This window comes from Hermetia illucens, chromosome 7 (genome assembly GCF_905115235.1).
Source record: "Hermetia illucens chromosome 7, iHerIll2.2.curated.20191125, whole genome shotgun sequence".
Taxonomy (NCBI): domain Eukaryota; kingdom Metazoa; phylum Arthropoda; class Insecta; order Diptera; family Stratiomyidae; genus Hermetia; species Hermetia illucens.
The window spans coordinates 9,886,930-9,909,399 of NC_051855.1; the positions used below are offsets into that span (position 1 = coordinate 9,886,930).

Sequence of the window (22,470 nt, forward strand, 5' to 3'; positions counted from 1 at the left end):
TTAGAAAGGGCAGTTAGTGGGGACATAGCTAAGGGATTTCAACTTATATGGTCAAGTTATGCTTACTGGTTATCTTATTCTGGACAGTGACGCCTACCCTGGGTTGAAAAAGGAACCCGAATTCTCACAATAGCCTCCAAACGAGGCCACTTTCAACCGTGTGGTGATTGAATGAAGGGGGGGGGGCATATAGACTCGCATCACTATCTTGTTGGCATGGTGCTCCGGGCTTGAATAGCAACATGTCCTAGAATCCGACTTGTCAATTTGGTGAGAGTTAACACTGAAGCCATCCACAACACAGCCGTCCGTAACACATATAAGGGGGAAATGGATGCCGCAATAACCGCAGTTAATAGAGGTCCTGGAGATGAAGCATCAACAAATGATCTTCACAATGACCTGAAGAACGTTACCATTGATACGACCACAAATACCAGTTGTAAAAAAAAGACGGAATGGCTTTTTCGACAAATGTAAGCTTGCAACGCAGGCACGTGCGGAGATTTATCACGATCTTCGTCGAGCGATTTCACGGACGAAAAAGATAGTCTGGAAGAACCAACAGGTCTGTGAACTTTCAAAGTACAAGGGAGCAACCGCCCCAAGCGCGCTGGTTTTACCAACAAGTCAGCAGGATGAAGTCTTATATACCTCGAAGCACGTCCTGATTGCTGCGTGGACAAAGAAGGAAATCTGATTTCCGACGGAATGGGCGCTGATGATGAATTCTCACACGTACGTTTTACACAATATTTGATTCCCCTCCTCTGAAAAAGACCCTCTATGTACGACTAGAAAAGGAAGATACGGGATGCTCATCTGCTTGAGCGTCCTGTTCTGCCAAAGGGTGGCTAATTTGGGATTAGGGAAAGGATCTCAGATGTCAGAAGTTCGCTTAAACCAAATCATCATTATTATTCTCCCTTGATTATCTTCTCCTATTCTTTAAATACCTCGGGTCAACGCTATCAGCCAATGGAGAACTGCGTTATGAAATTGCTTCACGCATTAACACAACCTGGATGAAGTGGCGCTCCACAGCTGGTGTTCTTTGTGATTGACGTATCAAGGAACGTCTCAAATCTAAAATTTACCGCAATGTCGTCCGTCCAGTCGCTCTCTATGGTTCTGAGTGTTGGCCGACCATAAAAGACAATGAACGGCGTCTTGCGGTAATGGAGACGAAGATGCTACGTTGGACTAGTGGCGTCATATGTTTAGATTACATCCGAAATGAGGATACCCGCGATCGTTATGGGGTTGCAACGATCGTGGAAAAGTTGCGAGAGAGGCGTCTTCGATGGTATGGTCATGTAATTCGTGCAAACGAGAATTCACTTGCCAAGATTGGTCTGAACATCGAAGTCGATGGTAAACGACCAAAAGGCAGACCTAAGCAACGGTGGCTTGATACGCTGAATGGGGATTTGAAAGCCTCGAGATTGCACCCAGATCAGGCATTCGATAGAGCCAAATGACGAAGCCGATCACGACGAGCCGACCCCGCTTGTGAACGGGACAAAGACTGAAGAAAAAGAAGAAGAAAGAAGAAGATTATCTTCTCCTAAAAGGAGGAGCTTGACTTTGGTCCAGCGTCTCCACCGTCCAAATTAAGTACAAATCCAATTTACCTGAAAATCATTACAAAACCTCCTACAAACCAAACTATCCTGGTATTTCTCGGTTTGTTTTAACCCTTTTTTGTCCATTTGTTTAGCGTTTTTTTTGGGTACTCTGATTACTTTTGTTCTTGTCTCCTCTTTGCCTCCTATCCATGTTAACGCATACTCAAATGTCTGCATTCTTTTTGCATGTGTTAGAGACTATGATGGAAAAGTAAGAGGAATTTTGATGTCTCTATTTAAATTTCATTGGAAGTTGATTGAGATCAGCGGCAACATCATCATCTACTTCATCATCATCATGATCAGCGGTATCGTTGAGAGAGTTTGTCTTTATTATGGGTTCACCTCTTTTATATTGGTCTCTGATGTCTTTCGAGCGTGTTACTCATAATATGAAACATGTGGAAATAAATATATGTGAATGAAGTGAAGGCATCCTCGTCAGTGTAGAAAAAAAAAGGAAACAAAAACTGTCAGCCCGGCCCTTATTGGTATAGTGGCTTATGTGCTTCTGCCATTAACCACTCTCTCTTAAGTGCAGGTTGTCACTAAATGAAGCCAAGTTTTTAAATCTGGTGCTCACATTGGGAAACTGGCCTGCATTTATGAAGACCCCAACTAACCCTTTTGGTAATTACTCATCAGCCCAAGGTTATTGCCCCTTTTAATGGTGATAGCGTACCTGTTGATCATAGTATCTCAAGCAGGCTCTTCAGGTTTCGTCCTCCTCCTCACAGAACCTGCAGGCAGTGTCCGTAGATATCCCTAGCTTCCCTAGGTGATAGTTCAGCCGACAATGACCAATGAGAATTCCCACTATGATTCGGAGGTTCTTTTTGGTGAGGTTTAAGCAATCCTTTGTGCGCATGGGTTCGTATCCCCCAATAAGCACCCTGGACTGCTCCATCCCTGGTAGGCCTGCCCAATATAGTTCCCTCAACCGTTTATCTTCGTTTCTTAGATTCATAGCCATGAAACCGTTTCCGATTCCACAGAAGGGTTCTGGCCCGTCTAAACGCATCCCTGCTCCCTTCTTGACTAGTTCATCCGCTGCCTCATTGCCTTCCAACCCAGCATGGTCTGGAACCCAAAAGTATCCAGACCTTGTTGGACGCCCTAGGTTACAATATCCCTTTCGCGCACCCGTATGTTTACGCTAACTTGTGCTGTCAAACTTTATGTTAATCTGAGTTATGCGACTATTCTTTCAGATTGCATTCGCCCACATTTGGTTACGTCAGGTAAGTGAAACTGTGAAAGATGGCCCATTCTGCTCACTCCTATGGTGTCCAAAGTCACATAGCATTGTACGTAGATAGTTCACGAAAAGGTTAACTAGCATATCTTCAACAACCCCGCAAATATGTCAGGTGTTGACTTAGCAGGCAGCTTAAGGGCTTTATTGAGTATACCGATGTGGTCCGGTGATTTGTTATCTCCATTCCTATTGACAATGCAACAATGCCTCCCTCGTTACTGTGATTATTACTGCCATGCCCATGGATCTTTGGAGACACTGGCGTATCTGCCTTCCTTAGGACATAATCTCTAAACAATATTCAGGGAGAGATCGGGACAGATTTGTGGAAACGCGTGGCTTCTAAAGCTCATCTTTCTCCGCTTTTAGTACAGTCATCTGAAACTATCCCTTCTCCCCGCTGCAGGTAATGCTCTCTTAAATTCATGCTTCATTTCCAAGCCTCCTTTTCGTCCTATAGCATTCATTTCAGGTCTTATATTATACATATGAGGTCTCTGTCATACTCCTTGGTAATGTGGCCCCTTTTCTAGCACTTTCTGCTTTGGTCCGTGGTGGTATTCTTCTTGACTTGACCTTCAACCCAGGTTTTGCTGGAATTTTTCAGCTCCATAATGGGATCTTGTCTTTGGTTCTTCCTGGATCCTACCGATATTTTCCCCTGGGATGAAAAACTTAGATCTTTCAAATGTGGCTTAATTTTGACTTTCTTCTGTTAGTCTGCGAGTGTTTCGGGAAGGATCTTCAATTTTTCTCCCTTTTGCTTACCCCTTTTGGGGTCAGCCTTAGTAAGACCATTATGTAGATTTCGTCTGGCAGGGTGCTTGCTTACTAGGATGTGCACTTTGGTCACTGCTTCTCCATTCATCGAGTCTTGGTCCCGTTTTTCAGATAAGACGCCAGCGGTTTGTCCTTGTTAGACGCCTGCTCCTTGCCTGGATGTTTCTCCATCTCTCCTCTCGCTCTACCTGGCTCAGGGGCCAATTTATCCAGCGTAGTCAAGGGGTATGGACGACAAAGGACCCGCTTCCTCTCGCAGTTGCCGGTACTGAGAATCTCAATCTCTGATCCGTAAGTTTTCGCCTTCCTCCATGCATTAGAGATACGCAAACATCCTCCTATCAGAGAATGAGCATAGTCACAAATTTGCACACGATAATATGAATGCTCCGCCCCCTGCAGCCGACCTTGTTTGCCCGCTTATTTGTTAGTCATTTTGTCGCATGCAGTTTTCTCGAGTAGGACCGAGGCCATAGCCCCGGAATTTGGGAAAGAATGCAGCCCTTGACATGTTCTTAGGTTGAATTTCAAAGGAAGGGAGGGGGGGAGAGGGAGGATTCCGGCAACCTATCTGGAAAAGTCTCCATCAAGATTAATTAGGAATTTAGATATTCGCAAGGTCTAGTTCGTATTAATATGGAGTCAGTGGCAATTGTACAGAAGAAGGAAGCAGGTCATCTTGAACTACACGTAGTTATGCAAAAATAAAAAAATTGTAGTGGGAGAGCCACCGGTTTTCTATTCAAGTTTTTTGTAAAACAAAACCTTATCGTTCACTGTCTGTCCGTCTGTCACACATATTTTTCTCGAAAACGGTTATAGCGATTGACACCAAATTTGGCGGAAAGGTGGGAACTGTGAACGCATACACATCCAGGTACATCATTTTACGTCGAATTTAAGGGGGGGGGGCGGGGGGAGGGTCTCCATACATGCAAAAGGGGGTTTTAAATTTTCTTTCCACCAAATATAGTCATGTGGGATATCAAACGAAAAGTCTCGGTTAGTACTTTCCGGCTTCCGGTTTCCCGACTAGTTAATCCTACTGTCGCACATGAAATGGCCGATTTGGTACTAAAATTTGAATCGACTGTAAAGTTGTCGATTCAGGCTCGGTTTCGGCATATGCTTCATCAGCATCTAGTCATTGTGCTAATCGGCAACGATTGTCATATAATTTCCACTTTTCATCACATGCCACCATTCTGTCCAAAAAAGGATCGTTTCTGTTGAGAAAGAGTAAGGAATTGCAAATTTCCATTCGAAGCGCCATGTTTTGCTCCTTAAGGTCATGCGGAAGCCATCTGTCGAGCTTTTTCACCTTTCAAGTTGTTGCAAGTGTCGGGAAACTGTCGAATATTGTACGCCGAGTTTCTCTGCAATGTCACTCACAGACTGACGTTTGTCGGATTCGACTGTCAAATGCAGCTTGTCGCTGTCAATCGTTGGTCCTTGAAGGTTTACGTCGCCTGACCGGAATTTTTCAAACCACCGCCGTGTGGTTCGTTCGCTTATCGTATCAGCTCCAAATGCGCTGTTAATATTCCTGGTCGGCTCCGCTGCTTTATGAAATGTCAATTATTCAGACGAGTCCATTATAGTTCCGACTTAATTGTTCGGAAAGAGAGGGTAAAAGGTTGAATAAAATGCAAAGAATGTTTAATGAAAAAAAGGTTAAAATAAAACCCTTGCTAAAGGCGAATAACAAAAAAGTCTGTTCTCGTAAGCAAAATTGAAACCCGGGCAGACGTAAAAAGTTGTAATAATGACATTAGAAGCTCAAAAATGACCAGCTATTACTCTGAATGCAGGCCTGTAGCATCATATACAGTCTTCACTGGGCAGTGGCATGGATTCCACCAAAATTTGGACATATTCGGCTGGAATTTTTCTTCATTATTCGAGAAGACGTTCCATCAAGAATTTCTTGTTCGAGATGGGACCTAGCCGCACAGTCCATCTTCTTCTAGTCTCATTTCACAAGAAAGTTGCCATTCATCTTTTGTACGTTGCTGTTCCTTACGAGCAACCACTTCCCTTGCCCTTGTATATGACTTTAGCAAGAAAGACAACGGGGATCACTCCCGCGATCACCATCACGACCGGTTCTAAGGCATTGCGGCAGGCAAATGCCACTCGCAAGGCTCCCCATTTCTGTATTTGTACAAGACGCTTACGATATACCTCATTGCCAAGAGCGTCAGTCCATACCTCTGCATCACAGAGCAGAATAGACTGCGTTGAACTCCTCAGGAGGCATCGACTTAAAGCTGAAAGTCCAACTGCAGCCTTGTCCGCTGTTGCTTTCACTTGAGTCAAGAGTCAGTCTATGGTCCTTTACCGGTGGTTTTAACTCGATTTTCGACTCAACGATCGATATGGGACGCAGGGTCGGAATTCTCTTTTTAGTCAGAATGGTTACTTTTTTTCCAGTACAAGATTGAAACCATGAGCATGCATCCACCCACTTTCCCGTCCCATAAATATACCAAGTCTGCTTTGGACCTAACAAGAGCCGCAACAACATCTGTATAACCAACTATTCTGGCATGTCGAGTTTAAGTTCACTATGATCGGAAGCGTTACAGAGGTCCGGCTTTGGAATGGATCCCTGCGCTACCCCCGATGTGATCTCCATCTTCCTCTGACCCTCTAGGGTCTAATAGAGCAGGGAGTGGTACTTCAGATAATCCCTCAATATCTATAAGAGATAGTTCGGCAGGCGGAAAGTATTGTCTAGTGTCCCTAGAATGTCTTTCCATCTTACAAAATTAATGGCATTTTTGACGTTAAGCCTTACGAAAATGCCCTCTTTCAGCGAAGCGATAAATGCGCCGAGCAGAAGCCCGAAGTTGCAGCATCAGTTTATATACCTCTGCTGGGATGCCATCGGTTCCTGGCGCCTTCTGTTTTTTTCATAGAAAGGGCCGCCTCTTCCACCTTTTTTATATAGCAAAGTGGGCAGTCCTTGGCGCTTTCTGTACTGCCGTTTTCATCCCGTACGGGGTGCGCAGGGAATAGTGTCTGTACAACGCGATCCATCTGATTTTTCGGGTTATCAGTTTCTAACCGAGTCCCTTCGGGTCCCCATTCATCTCGTCGACCAAGTCTTGCCTGCAGCGAACTTTGCTCTTGTTTATTCTGCGGTCCACATCCCGGTCGTTTAGACGTTGCATCAAGCGGCGGAGTTTTGGACACACTTTCCTGAGCTCTGTAATTTCCGCCGCCCAGAGGGCTTGCCATGCTCTGATACCTTCCTGAACATCGAAGCTCCACAGGCCGTCGTTATCAGGTTCCTAACTCACGTTGATACTACGTTGATCGTACGGTTGCTCCAGAAAAATGTCAGTCTAAGATTTCTTATAGATCATTGTTTTTACGGTTGGAAGCATCAATTTTCTCAGTGGTAACCGAGACGTATCAAGATGTTCGCAAGAACATCGCCCTTGCCTGCAGTATGGAGAATTTCAGTAGTAAACTAGCCTATCAAGCCGAGTTGACCTAGCTGGCGAGGTGAAGCTAAGTTTTGGTTATATGCGTACATGGGGGCCTGTGGTCTGCTTTTATCACCTAGCCTTCTGCATTCAGCAAATTCCTTGCTTGTGACTCTTTATTGTAGGAGCTGTCAACTTCGCCCTTCGATGAGCTGTTTAAAAAAAGCCTGCTAGTGTCCTTGGGTTTCGAACAAAAGTTGATCGAGTTCGAGTGGTTTTAAACAGTTTTGAGGTGACGAGGCTTCACTTTAACTTTCCCTTGGGTACTAACAGAAGCAGATTGGCTTACTGACTGGGAGATTCTGGTCTCAAATTTAGTCTTGGCCTATTACAGGTGTTAGCTCGCGAGCACTTTGACCTATTAGTAGGCCATTTGTAATGACGTGGTGATGGGGAATCCATTTGCAGACTGAATTGGAGCATTGCTTAGTGTTCATTTTGTCCAACTACCTTATCACCTTGCGTCTAATTTACGCTGATCTCGTTATTATGGTATTGGCGTCATTTACTGTACAACCACTACGGTCTGAGTGCTCATTGTATCCCGTGGTGCCTGACGAGTGCTGAATTAAATAGTCGAATTTCGTTCTGTACCTAGTAAAGCCAAAAAAAAACCCAATTCCCTACAGAAATTGAATACCCTCCTTGTAGAACTGGAAATTTCGCAGTGGGTAAGCGGCCTGCAGCCCCATCTTATCATCAAAAATTAGTAAAGAAGCTAAAGAAAATCAACAAATTGGAAGCCTCTCTGCTTAGGTCCAGAATCTTCAAGGGCTTTCACTGACATTAGACGAACTGAAGACGCGAGGAGTAAGGCGAGAGGTAAGGCGACCAAGTAAAATTGGCCAACCTCAATACATGTCGTAAGGATAATTAACGAGTACTATTTGCAGGTCATACCAAAAACCGAATATGTTCCGTGGTTAGTCCATGCTTCTGGGGAAGATTTTGACGAATCATCTAACGTACAGCATTTCGCTGAAAGCCCAACCAGAAGTGAGACGTTCTATGGAGCCAAACATTATGAGTTAGTTCTTCATAAGGAGCACGGTTGGCCATCACACCGTCCTGCATATCACGCAATAATTCCTTCTTCTCGCATTAGGCTCCCGGAACAGAATCATCTGTTCAACAAATCATGAATCAAGGAACGCCAGTCACAGATAAGTCAAGTATTTGCTATGGATTCCCTTCAACTTCCACTCATTGATTCGCTGTTGGTCTGACTTAACCCCACCCCCCCAAACACCCCGGTTTTGCGCCGAAGTTCACCAATTCGATATCCTTAAAAGCTATCTGGTGTCCTGCTCCATCCTCTACCATAGATATTGCCCTGATAAACTTTTCGGGCTGGATCATCCTCGTCCATACGGATTAAGTGACCCGCCCAACGCAACCTGGGCCGGATTTTATCCACAACCAGACGGTCAGGGAATCGCTTATAGATTTCGTCGTTATGTAGGCTACGGAATCATCCATCCTCATGTAGGGTGCCAAAAATTCTTCGGAGGCCAAGCGAAGAACTCACTTCTCTGAGGAATACATAAGGTCTTGGACAGTAAGGGTTTTGGCCCTATGGTGGGACGTTTCGAGCGAAACAGTTATAGTAAGCTGGAATAAGCTCTGTTGGCAATTTCATCATCATAACTGTAATCGGTTGTAGTTTTCAACCCTAGCTGGGAGAGATTTTCAACGGTGACAAAGTTGAAGTTTTCATTGTTTTTGTTTGACCAGTGCGTTTTGATGTTGTTCGTTCTTTCGGTTTTGGCGCTGACGTTGCCAACATGCACCTTGTCTTGCCTTCACTAATGTGCAGCCAAAGGTCTCGCATCGCCTGCTTAATCTGGATGAAAGTAGACTGCACATTTCGGGTTGTTCCTCCCATAATATCAGTATCGTCAGTCTAGGTCAGTAGTTGGGTGGACTTGAAGGGGATGGTGCCTCTCGCATTCACATCTGCATCGCGAATCACTTTCTCCAGGACCAGGTTGAAGAGGACGCATGATAGAGCATCCCCTTTTCTTAGACTGTTGTTGATGTTGAATGATCTTGAGAGTAATCCTACTACTTTCATTTGGCCTCTCAAATTAGTTAGGATCAACCTAGTCAGTCTTATCAATCTTATCAGGGTACCGAATTCTCTCATGGCTTTGTACACTCTTATCCGGGCTATGCTATCATAGGCGGCTGGCGCAACTGATGTCCATATTTCAACAGTTTTTCCATCGCTTGCGGTAGAGGAAAAATCTGATGTGTTGCTGAGCCGTATGGCGTATCTTAAAGATGGTACTCAGCAACGTAATACCTCTATAATTGCTGCATACGCACAGAACATCATTGGCCCATACCAAAGAGGCTTCTCTCCAGGCAAATCAACAACAGATCAGATTTTCTCTCTGCGGCAAGCGGTGGAAAAACTGTTGGAGTATGAACAACAGTTTCAACATCTATTCATCGACTTTAAAGCCGCCTATGATAGCATTGCCAGGGTAGAACCGTACACGGTCATGAGAGAATTCGGTATCCCGACGAAATTAATAAGATTGACTAGGCTGACCCTGACCAATGTGTGAGGCCAGAAAAAAGCAACAGGACTCAGCAGGAGCAGGAGCAGCAGGAGAGAAGAATCCTCCGAAGAATTTTTGGCCCCCTACATGAGAATGGACGATTCCGTAGCCTACACAACGACGAAATCTATTAACGATACCATGACCGTCCGGTTGTGGATAAAATCTAGCTAAATAGGTTACGGTGGGCGGGTCACTTAATCCGTATGGATGAGGATGTGGGATCATCCTCAACATCCGGAAAGTCTATAAGGGCAATATCTATGGTAGAAAAAGAAGACGAGGCAGACCCTGCCTAAGATGGAGCGATGGTGTAGGCCAGGACGCCAGACAGCTTTTAGGGATATCGAGTTATGAAATTGCTTCACGCATTAACGCAACCTGGATGAAGTGGCGTTCCACAACTGGTGTCCTTTGTGATCGACGTATCAACGAACGTCTCAAATCTAAAATTTACCGCAATGTCGTCCGTCCAGTCGCTCTCTATGTTTCTGAGTGTTGGCCGACCATAAAAGACAATGAACGGCGTCTTGCGGTAATGGAGACGAAGATGCTATGTTGGACTAGTGGCGTCACACGTTTAGATCACATCCGAAATGAGGATATCCGCGATCGTTATGGGGTTGCACCGATCGTGGAAAAGTTGCGAGAGAAGCGTCTTCGATGGTATGGTCACGCAATTCATGCCAACGAGAACTCACTTGCCAAGATTGGTCTGAACATCGAAGTCTCTGGTAAACGACCTAAGCAACGGTGGCTTGATACGCTGGACGGGGATTTGAAAGCCTCGAGATTGCACCCAGATCAGGCATCCGATAGAGCCAAATGGCGAAGCCGATCACGACGAGCCCACCCCGCTTGTGAACGGGACAAAGGCTGAAGAAAAAGAAGAGTTGGTGGATCTCGGCGCGAAGCCGGGGTCTGGAGTTCCTTATTAAGGGGGGGGCTAGACCGGATACCGATTGTTGTGCCGTTGATGATGATCGTCGACATAATCTCATAAGTTGTCAAATTTTTTGCAGTCTGAGGATTGTGGAGAGGTTCTGAGTAGGTCCGGACAATTGAATACTAGCGCATGTGTGTTTTTTATGCTTGACGTTTCAGGTCACTGTTTTGACATATCTTGAATGTTTGACAAATACTCAATTTCTCTGGGCTGGGATGTAGATTTTTTTATAAATATTTTCCTCCACGAATACCACATTACCCACGCCGATTCCACTGTATTTCCTCCAGAAAGTCTGCAGACTGCAGACTCAGTCTCGCCCTTCAACGAGCCCATTTACCCAGAAATCTGGAAAAAACTATTAATCAATTAAGAAAATCAGTCAACGAAAAGTAATCATGTGATTAGGATTTCGAAATGAACGCCATTGTCAGTGTCTACAGGAAATTCTTTAAACTTTATTCTGCTGCTGTCGCCATGATCGTCATCGTCGTCAACATCATCATCATCGTACCAGCCATCTCTGCAACATGACCATCATCCACGGGCTCTGTGTGACTCTTCGTCATCATGGCGATGATGATGAAGACATCAAATTTAAATTGCCCTGTTATATTAGCATTCCCTCATGGCGTTGCCTTTAGCTGGCTGACTCCACTTCTGACGCCTACTTCTTTAAATGTCGCGATTCTCTTCCCCATCGTTGTTCGCTTTCCTTTCTCTTCTTTTTGCTGTTTGGTCCTCTGCACACTCATCATTTCTCGTTTCCCTGGAATTATACTTAAATCCAATCTGTATCAAAAAGATGTTTGTGCTTTATCGCTAGTTAAATAGAAGACGCCAGACCGAAAGCAAGAAGACAGACGTGAACGCGATATATGCTAATTTGCGTTAGCCAGTTGCCTCCTCTCTCTTGATGTGCTAACTCTTCAGATTTATCGCATCATTTTGGGGGCCGTTGAGTGGGCATGGATCGGGAATAGAATATTTGGGAAATAGGGAAACCAGGCGAATATGGTCTTGAGGTCTAGATCGTTATACACATGGACCATGCATGCTATTTGTATTTTGGGGCCTATAAAGTGAACGAGCGGTTGGAGCAACTTCAGCGATTGGATGGACATACCCATGCTTAAGATGGAGATGATGATAAGTCGAAATTTCAAATAATGACCGAAACTAATCAAGTGTGTCATTAAAAAGTCACCTCTTAATCGGCCAATGTCCAAAAATGGTTGAAAGAATGTTCCATTGAACGACTGAAAAGACCACTTAATGTTTCCTGTTTCTTGACAGAGGTGTTGTTAGGTGAGAATTTTATTTCTACCAATTTCAGATCTTCAAGTCGATATCTAGTTATTTAAAATGAGGTCACTTTAACTTTGCTGGAATTGTTTTGGGTTTAGGGATATTGACGAGCCGCATTAAGTCCACTATCATCAGGAAGTCATGGGGATGACACCTGCATGCATATACAAATGCATCAGCAAGCAAAATGTCGGCGCTCTTTACAGAAACTCTTTCAATAACCAACGAGAGCAGTTTCCGCACTTCAGGCACCAAAGGATACTGCAAATACCAATGTTTGCATCACCGGCCCCACCTTTATCAGCTGTCATCATTCAAGCCTGATCCATTTTATCTTCCACTCGGCTAGTGGAAACTGTACACTCGTGAAAAGTCAGAGGGTTCTCTTTGCCTTCCTTCTTTCCTTTTAGCCTTTGTCCTGGTTACAAACGAGGTATCAAAGACCAAATCTGGATGTAGTCGCGAGGCTTTTAAATTCCAATCCAGCGTATCAAGCTACCGTTGTTCTGGGCGCTTACCACCGACTAAATACTTTCCCGTCGTCAGAGATTAGCCTGGTACCGTTTGTCACATTACTTCGAGCTAACACCTATGCCCTTGTGGCTTAAAGAACCTTGAAATGAAGGAATTCCTTTCACCAACGGTAGGCGGAGAGGAGGGAGGTAACCGTTAGATCCACGAATCCCCTACCACCCGGTCTCTCCATCGGTCGAGCTCTGTCTTCTTCCCACTTTCCACAAAAAAATAAAAGGTGGGATCAACGTCGTTCACAATCCCATCATAAAATACTTACTCAGGGGATCGTAGTTTTCCAATCTTTTATAGGAGGGTTGTGTCAGTTTCACCATCCTTTAGATTCTGCCACGTCGCAAAGTTGCCAATAACCCCCCCCCCCCCTCCTGTCTCTCGGCGAGCTTTTCCAAGAGAGTTGTCACTCATTTAGTGTGTGTCACCCTTCTTCACGAGCAAACATCTCCCTTGAGTCTTCTCTCTTGCGCTTGTACATGGCTTTACGCTCGTTAGCAAAAAGTCCGAGGGGATTCACTACCCCAATCAGCATCACAGCCTGTTCAGAGCAGTACGATAGGCAGATGCCACCCATCTCCGTACTTGTACTAGAAGACGTCGCATGCTAGATGTAGGACCCCAATGTTTGCCATTAGCCGACTTAAAGCCGAAACTCTATCGCAGCCTTGCCCGTTGATAATTTGATTTACTCGAAAAACCTCATCCTTGAGTCGAGCGTCAATGCAAGGGACATTATCATTTCGCCGATTTCAATCCTCCTCCGGCCCTCAATTGTTTTATCAAGCAAAGAGCGGTTCCTAAGCTTGAGGGATTATCTTAGAAGGAAGAGATAACCCTGCATGTGGAATGCATTCTCTACTGTGCCTAGGATGTCTTTTCATCTTAAATTAAAGGTATTTATTATATGAAGCGTTACGAGGAGCGACTGTGAGCGCCACCTTGGTGAACAGCATTCGCGGCTTGCTTGACAGGACTTACATTGGATCTCCCTACTGGAAAAGCTAACTGACGATAAGTCCCAAGAAGTGCGTACCACTTCAGCGAGTTTACTCCTTATGAGCTTTGCGAGTATTTCCCCGCCGCATCAAGCACGTAGCGAACTACGCTGGCAACTCATGAACGGTTGTACTCCGATGCATGTTGATCTCTACGATGTGGTTCATGTTAGTCGAATTCTAGCTTTTTCAAATTCCACTCTACGAACTGGACACCTTGCAGAGTGTTCAACGCTCTCACCAAACATGCCACTGTGCCTGTAGAGAACGCATAAACTAATCATCTGTAACACTGATGTAGGCTGCCAAAATTCGTGCCCCCTAAAAAGTTTCCTCGTGTATCGCTCGGTAACTGCCTCCCCAGCGAGCTTCTGGCTTCGAGATTCCGCTGGGGCATTGGTTATCTCTAGGTATCCTCGCTTGATAGCCTCTTATACTTCGGGCTTTTCTGTGAGGCAACCAAGATCTCGGATTTCCAGGGAGCGCATGGGCTCTAGGCTAGAAACCAGAAATTTCGAATTTTGGCCTGGTCGGATCGCGACCTATTTTTAAGTGGATGGCGGGCTCGGGACAACTCTTTCCCAAACAACAGAGCTTCGTCTCCCAATTGCCCCCTGATCACCTCATAGAAGTACCTTTGTTTGTTGTCGTCGAAGCTAATTCGACTAAGGGTCAACCACCACTTGTTTTCCGAATGGAAGACACTTATTCTCCACTGTCTTCTAGCTAGGTTTTATATCGCAGCTCGCTGAGGACTTCCATGAAGGTCTTCCCTTCTATCGACTTAATGAGCCCCACCTTTCCTCCACCATTCTTGGCAATAGACAGACGGTTTTTTAACAGCGCTACGTGTTGTTTCCTCTTGCCCCTCTTAATTTTTTCCTTTTGAGCCCCTGGAGACTACCTGAGGGAAGTCTTCTTCCAATGCGCCTTCCTCTTTTCACTCTTTCCCCAGTTCGTTCTGCAATGGAGGAGATTTGCAGTTCTACTTGTGAATGTGTTGGCGAAATTCCGTTGGAAAAACAGAAGAGAGAAGCAGAGGGGGTTTTGATGGATACAGACTTCACACACTCTTTCTAAAATGCCATCCTCGAAACATACGAAGAAAATGCAGAAACACAGAAAGGAATAAAAATAGACAGGCAGGACAAAAGGATGGGTAGATGGACAAGCAACTAGGTAGAAAGATAGGCAGTCAAACAGGTGGAGTGACAGACAAACGAATGGACGGACAAAACGATATTGGGACAGACGAGCTAATAAATAAACAAATTATGAGAAGCATTCGCCCAATGGATTTAGTTCTGGCCAACAAAAGTGATATAAACATCTGCCAGACAGGAGGGTCCAGTTCAATTGTAGATGTGACTTTTGTCACACCGATGTTCAAACCAATCTTGTCAAGTGAACTCTTATTAGCACGAATTACGTGACCTTAGTATACAAGACACCTCTCTCGCAATTTTTACATGATCGATGCAACCCCATATCGACCGGGGATATTCTCCTTTCAGGTGTGATCAAGGCGTGTTACGCCACTAGTCAAACGCAACATTTTCGTCTGCATTACCTGAAGACGACGTCCATTGTTTTTTATAGTCGGCCAACACTCAGAGGCGACCGAGCGACATTGCTGCAAAATTTTAGATTTGAGAGGTTCGTTGATACGTCGATTATAAAGAACACTAATTGGGGAAGGTCACTTCATGTCATCATCTCAACGACGCAACAACCGGTATCCGATCTAGGCCTGCCTTAATAAGGAACTTCAAACTTCCCGGTTTTGCGTCGAGGTCCACCAAGTCAATATCCCTAAAAGCTAAGGCGTCCTGACCTCAGGCAGGGTCTACCTCGTCTTGTTTTTCTACCATAGATATTGCCCTTATAGACTTTCCGGGCTGGATCATCCTCATCCATACGGATTAAGTGACCCGCCCACCTTAACCTATTGAGCCGGATTTTATCCACAACCGGACGGTCATGGTATCGCTCATAGATTTCGTCATTGTGTAGGCTACGGAATCGTCCATCCTCATGTAGAAGGCCAAAAATTCTTCGAAGGATTCTTCTCTGGAACGTGGCCAAGAGTTCGCAATTTTTCTTACTAAGAACCCAAGTCTCCGAGGAATACATGAGGACTGGCAAGTATAGTAAGAGCTTTGACCCTATGGTGAGACGTTTCGAGCGGAACAGTTTTTGTAAGCTGAAATAGGCTCTGTTGGCTGACAACAATAGTGCGCGGATTTTTTTTCCGGGTCCATCGTTTTAAAATCCGTCCTGTCCGAGGCTGCTGTTGTGGCTTCGTAACAAGTTGTTTTCCGTGAAGGGTTGTCAGCCCTACCCAACCCCCAACCTGGAGGACCAGTTGGTACAATTTGTCCCGCTTTTAGGCGCGGGAGACTCGCCTTCATCCTTTCGGATCATGGTAGAGCAATTTAACCCAGTGGATAAGTTCTTCTGGCACTAGGTGTTGTCGTAAAGCATACCAGATGAATTCGGGTCCCACACGATCAAGTGTATCCCCAAATCCCGAAATGTACTGTAAGGAAAACGATTCTCCTCGCAGTGTTTTGACCATGAGTAACCGCGCAGCGTGTATTGGGTCAGTAGTTCGGCAGTTCTTGAGAAACTTGGCTTGATTCATGATTATTTGAACAACGTCGCGAAAGCAGTTGTCGAGAATGCATTTAAAAATCATGGTATGGGAAAGCAACCAGTTTGCTGGACTACCTTTCTTCTTCTATATTGGAACTGTGCTACCTTCTTGCCAACCAGATGACGTTTTACCTACCTGAATAGCCCGATGGAAGAAGAAGAATTCACTGAGTCGCAGTGGGTCCCAGCTGTTCCGTTTCCAGAGCTCAGATGCGATGTCGTCTGGTCTTAACACTTTTACAGATTTCATTCGTTTTATTGTTGCTTCACCCTCCGTGGTAATGACACGAAAGTCCTGGGGGTTTACCGTGAGTACCTGCCGTGAAGGCTTAATCTCACGGTTCTCTTCGGACGAGGATTGATTTTGTGACCATAATCAGAGCCCCGCAATGCAAGCACAGCGGTCCTGGTTTATACTGAGTGCAGGCTCAGCATTCATACCAGTGGATGCGAGGCCTATCTAACACCTCTGCCGCAACTAAGGGGTACGGCGCCCGAGTGGTACAGCGCAACTCCACGCTTGAGCTCCGAGGAGCTCTGGCCGCGATGTAGGCATAACCCGTGGTAATGACAATTGGAATTGGTAAAGGTTCGGAAATACTTGTGGATTCCCTATCCCCGTGTTCACCGTAAATTATGGTAAAGCGAGGGAGCTCGAGCGGTCTCATCGTTTCTTTTGGTTATTCCTCTTTCTTTCTGTTATGCCAAAAATGAGGGCATAGAGCAGGGAGCGGTTCCTCAGATAGTCCCTCAAAATACGTAAGAGATAGTTCGGCACGTTGAAGGTATTGTCTAGTGTGCCTAGAATGTCTTTCCATCTTACGGAATTGAAGGCGTTTCTGACGTCAAGCGTTACGAGGAGCACCACCCGTCGAGTTCGGCGGCTATGTGCCTCTGCTCGTCGAACGGCGTCCACGACCTGCATGACAGCATCAATTATCGATCTCCCTGCCCTAAAACCAAACTGCCGGGGAGATAAATCTCCGGCAGCGCGTATCGCTTCAGCGAGTCTACTTCTGATGAGCTTTTCGAGCACTTTCCCAGCAGTATCAAGCATACATAGTGGGCGGTATGAAGACGGCAGTTCGGGATCGCCTTTCCTTTTAGGGATCAGCGCAAGCCTCGCAACCTTCCAACGAGCAGTGAAAATGCCCTCTTTCAGGCAAGCGTTGAATGCGCCGAGCAGTAGGTCTGGCCGGTGTTGGAATACCAGTTTGTACACCTCTGCTGGAATACCATCGGGTCCTGGAACCTTCTTGTTTTTCGTAGAGAGGACTGCCTGTTCCAACTCTTTTACAGAGAAAAGTGGACAGTCCTCTGCGCTCTCCGCTCCGACGTCACCATCCCATACGGGGTGTGCAAGGAAGAGTGCCCTCACAATGCGGTCCATCTGCTCGACCTTAAGTGAACAGGGTTTCCGCAGAGCCCCGATTTTTCGGGTTACAAGTTTGTAACCGAGTCCCCACGGATCCCCATTCACCTCGTCGATCAGATCTTGCCAGCAGCGAGCTTTGCTCTTGTTTATTGCGCTGCGGAGTCTCCTTTTGGCTGATTTGTACTCCATCATTATGGTACATGCCTCCTCCCGGTCGCCTAGACGTTGTGTTAAGCGGCGGGGCCTGTGACATTCCTTCCGGAGCTCTGCAATTTCCACTGTCCACCAATACATGGAAGCTTTGCCGCGCCTCGATGTCTTCCTGGGCATGGAGGCTCCGCAGACCGTCGTTATCAGGTTCATAACTGAATTTACGACAGTGTCAGCCGCGGCGCCACCGCCCCCAGGAGTACCTTTCAGCGTGGCCCCACCTGTTCCCAGAGTTTCGACAAACTTGCCGGTGTTCACTTTCGCGACGTTCCATACACAGAAAGATCGGTGGGGTGGCGCACACCGAGAGTTTGTGTTCACCACTTCGAAAGCAATGTATTGGTAGTCACTTGTCGAAAAGTCTTCCAGAACTCGCCACCCGTCCACCAGCGACACCAGTGATTCCGATGCGAAGGTTACGTCTGGAATGCTTCCTTCGAAGCCCGGGCGCCGGAACGTTGGGGTGGGTCCGGTGTTTAGAACTACCAGTCCTGTTCTCGCCGCCATTTCCAGAATTCGTTTCCCTCTGGAATCTGTGTGAGGCATGCCCCATTCAAGTGCCCTAGCATTGAAGTCACCCCCGACCAGGATCCGCCCATCCGTGCTTAAGTTAGCGTCCTCCAAAGCCTCAAGCCTCCTACGAAAGTCCGGCATCGTCTCATTCGGCGTAAGATAGACACTAAAAAACGTTATCCCTGAACACCGAATCCAGACAAAGCCGTCCCCTCAGCCTTGGGCAAGAACCCCCAGGAGGGTGCCGTCCCGAACCCAGATGGCAGCGGTACCTGATATGTCTGGGTGCCATGAAACTGGGCCCTTGTTTCGGTACTGCTCACTGATGAGTACTAAATCAGCTTTGGTCTCCGCAGCGAACTGCGCTAGCAACTCGTGAGCGGTTGCACTCCGGTGCATATTGATTTGTAGGATGCGAATCATGTTGACCGTATCCTAGCTCTTTCCAATTCTGTTCTGAAAACTGGACACCGCCCCGATCCCGCAGTGTGTGCAATGCTCTCATCAGTCGCGCCATGGTCCCTGCATAGGACGCAGCTTTCCTTTTCATTGCAGCTGTTCGCTTTATGGCCTGCCTGGCCGCATTTACGGCATGTTGCCCTTCTGTCAGGTCCCCGACAGTTTACAGATGTGTGCCCATAATCCAAACATCTGTAACATTTGGTTGGGGCGGCCCGAATTTGTATTCTACACACTACCCAACCAATTCTTATTTTCCGGCTGTTTAGAAGCTTCCTCGCGTATTGCTCGGCAACTTCCACCACAGCGAGTTTTTGGCCTCTTGAGTTTGCGGAAGTGATACCATTCCGGACACTGGTTACCTCCGGACATTCGCGTTTGATGGCCTCTTCTACCTCGTTCTTTTCCATGAGACAGTCAAGGTCTCGTATTTCTAAAGCACACGTGGGTTCCAGGCTAAAAACCAAAGCTTTTTCTCCTAGAAGCCCCTTGACTGCTTCACAGAACGTGACTTTATTTATAGTCTTCGGGCCTAGTTCGACTAAGACTCCACCATCCTTCGTTTTACATATGGAAGACACCTCCGCTCCGTTGTCTTCGGGTTTGATTTTGTAACGGATTTCGCTGAGAACTTCCGCAAAAGTCTTGCCTTCCGTCGGCTTAATAAGCAAAGCTGGCGGTCTAGTCCTCCTTCGTCTCCCCACCTTTTCCTTTGGCACTCCGTCCTTCGTGAACGCCTTAGTTTTAGGCAGAGGTTTTTCTGATGGCGCGACGTGTTGTTGTCTTTTGTTCCTCTTCGCCTTCTTCTTTTGAGCCCTGGATAGTACCTGAGTGAAGTCTCCTTCAGATGTCCCTTCCTCCTTTCGTTTTTTACCAAGTTCGCTCTGCAATGGGCTGTCAGCGATCCGTTTGGTACTCGTGGTGTTCCCCTCGGGAAGCGCGGTTGTTTCTGCTTCCTGCGGATTTTGTCTTACTTTCCATGTTCGCCTATAGTATGAAATCCTGTCCAGGAGCTCTTCCAGTTCCATTAGCCCGTTTTTCACCCCCTTACCGACGTTTTTCTTCTGGGATTAACCAATCTCCATCTGCACATACAGATGCAGGTAAGGAGGGCAATATTCAGGACGGCCGGTAGTATGAGTGAGGCGGGGAGCTGCGTAAATCGAAGGAATATTGATATTCTTTCTAGGCGGTATCCCGAATTACTGATACCAGGGGATAACATGACAACCAGGTTTCACTTCGATAAGTTTGAAACACGTTGGAGTAACAAGGCAAATTGGGAAAGCGTGGTTGCGACATACGGCTTAAACCAGCAACTGATTACTTGGTACACTGATGGATCCCTCACAGCAGAGAGAGCGGGTGCTGGTGTCATTGGTCCAAGGAAAATGTACTTTGAGCCAATGGGCAGGTACACTAGCATATTCCAGGCGGAAATATACGCCATAAACAAATGTGCCTCCTTTACTCTGCAAAGGGGGGCAGAACATAGCTATCCTCACCGATAGCCAAGCAGCGATCAAGGCACTTAGGTCCAACCAGGTGAACTCTAAACTGGTATGGGAATGCCTTGAGAGACTGAATACACTCTGCTCGTCCAACAAGGTCTGGATACTTTGGGTTCCAGGTCATGCTGGTTTGGAAGGCAATGAGACAGCGGATGAACTAGCCAAGAAGGGAGCAGGGACGCCTTTACACGAACCAGAAATCTTGTGTGGAATCGGAAACGGTGTCATGGCTATGATTCTAAGAAATGAAGAGGAACGGTTGAGGGAACTATACTGGGCGGGCCTACCAGGGATGGAGCAGTCCAGGGTGCTTATTGGGGGATACGAACCCATGCGCACAAAGGATTGCTTAAACCTCACCAAAAAGAACCTCCGAATCATAGTGGGAATTCTCACTGGTCATTGTCGGCTGAACTACCTAGGGAAGCTAGGGATATTTACGGACACTGCCTGCAGGTTTGTGAGGAGGAGGACGAAACCTCTATACATGTTCTGAGTCAGTTTCCGGGACTTGTGCAAAGTAGGTCGAGGTATCTGGGAGAACACTTAATATCAGATGCAAAGCTGAAAGATCTGGACGTAGGGAACATACTAAAGTTCCTAACGGTTATAGGCCTGCTTCCAGTAAAAGGGACATAATAGTTCTTCAAGGACGCGGTGTGGCTTTCCCTTAACAGAATAGCAACAACTAAGGTCATATTGTGTTAGCTGGAAGAGTAATGTATCTCAATCAATTCAAATTTACATTGGATAGTTAAGTTCAGATTTTTTCATAGCAAACAAGATTAAATGGTGAGAGAGCACCATAAAACTTGAAAGAATCATTCAAATGTGTCCATAAACTTGCCATTCATACCGATTAGTTTTAATTTACAACTTAACAACATGTAATCAATTTGGTTGGAAGCTCTAATGAAGTATTAGATTATGTTTCCACGCACTCATATGTTCGTACGTCCAAGCAGACATTCTTATGGGGATCTACTCAAATTACACGTTCCTGAAAACGGGGACTAGAGTTGTAACCTCTTGTGGTGATTTTTTTCTGTGTCGTGGCAAAACAATTACTCAAAGGGGTGCAACCACCGTAACTTATTTAAAGAGATATCAAATTCCTAATCGCCTTTACCAAGCAACCTGCATGGTTTTACCTTTCGCACCCCAAATCGTCGTCCGTCAATTTCCATCCCCTGACCATCACCTGGCCCCCATCATCATCATCGTCATATTCGCTCAAATTGCCAAGTCCAATCAGCCCATAAAAAGGCAGCAAATTGACCAAGCGAAAATAACTTTTATAATTACAGTTGATCTACCTGGGCTCTCTGATGTCTCAATTAAATCCCTACCTGGCCAACAGCCATATAAAAGAGGAAACAACCGCACGATGTAGCGGCAACAAACAACAAACCAACGTCAATGACTATTAAACCACAACAAAATAAGAAGAGTGAAAACCTGAGGACCCATAAGAAGAGCTCAATCTTCAATCTATACAGATACTGGCCAAGCAAAAGTATCTGCATCTGGACATAGGTCGGACGACAGTGCTGTTGTTGGTTCAGTTGAAGATTCAAGTGTGCACACTTGAACCTAGATAGGCTGAAACAGCAGCGTCAGCGGCCCACAAGCAGGAAGGCGGGCGACGGAATAAATAAGAAAGAAAACGACCCACTGACTAGCCTGGCTTCTCGGAGTCTTGTAGCTTAGTTACTGCAGACCACTTGGCTGACTAGTCCAGGTATACAATTTTGTACCTTTTAATCGACCTCACGATGATTCAATTCTCTTAAATAACTGGTTTCACTGGTCATATTATCGCGATGTTATTGTTGTCTGTTTTCTGGTCCTACAGACAAATGAAACGCTCAAGCCAGATTGGACGGTGTTCAGGACATTTTATCCAGGAATGTCAGGGATTGGTTTGAATTCAATTTTTATTGTATGTCTTTGGTTTCTTGGTGTTTATCGGAACTTGAAGCAATAGACGATGCCTATTGAAATGCATGGAGATTTTGGAGCTTTTGGAAATTTGAATGGAATTCCAAGTGTGAAAAATTTTTGCCTAGAAAAAGATTGTTTGAGGCCGTGACAGCCGTTTTTGGCAGTATCTCAAGTTGGATCTTTTCTAATTGCACGATGCCCAGCTAGGACATTCCAAATAAATCAAGGTTCTCACCTAAGTATCTCTCGACATTTGAGGATGATACAGGCACTTAGACTGTATAAAGACTCCTGACTAG

At 45.8% G+C, this 22,470-nt stretch overlaps 1 protein-coding gene across 2 annotated transcripts in view; it reads left to right on the forward strand.

Moving 5' to 3' along the window:
* LOC119660898 (transcriptional activator cubitus interruptus) overlaps positions 1-22,470 on the forward strand; it is a 151,304-nt gene that overhangs the window by 82,651 nt on the left and 46,183 nt on the right. The window contains exon 2 of one of the 2 annotated variants that reach the window (XM_038069834.1): positions 2,840-2,869. The exons of the other annotated variant lie outside the window; for it this stretch is intronic. Within the exon in view, the coding sequence (XP_037925762.1) occupies positions 2,840-2,869 (30 nt within the window). The remainder of the gene's footprint in view (positions 1-2,839; positions 2,870-22,470) is intronic. 2 annotated transcript variants of the gene reach the window in all.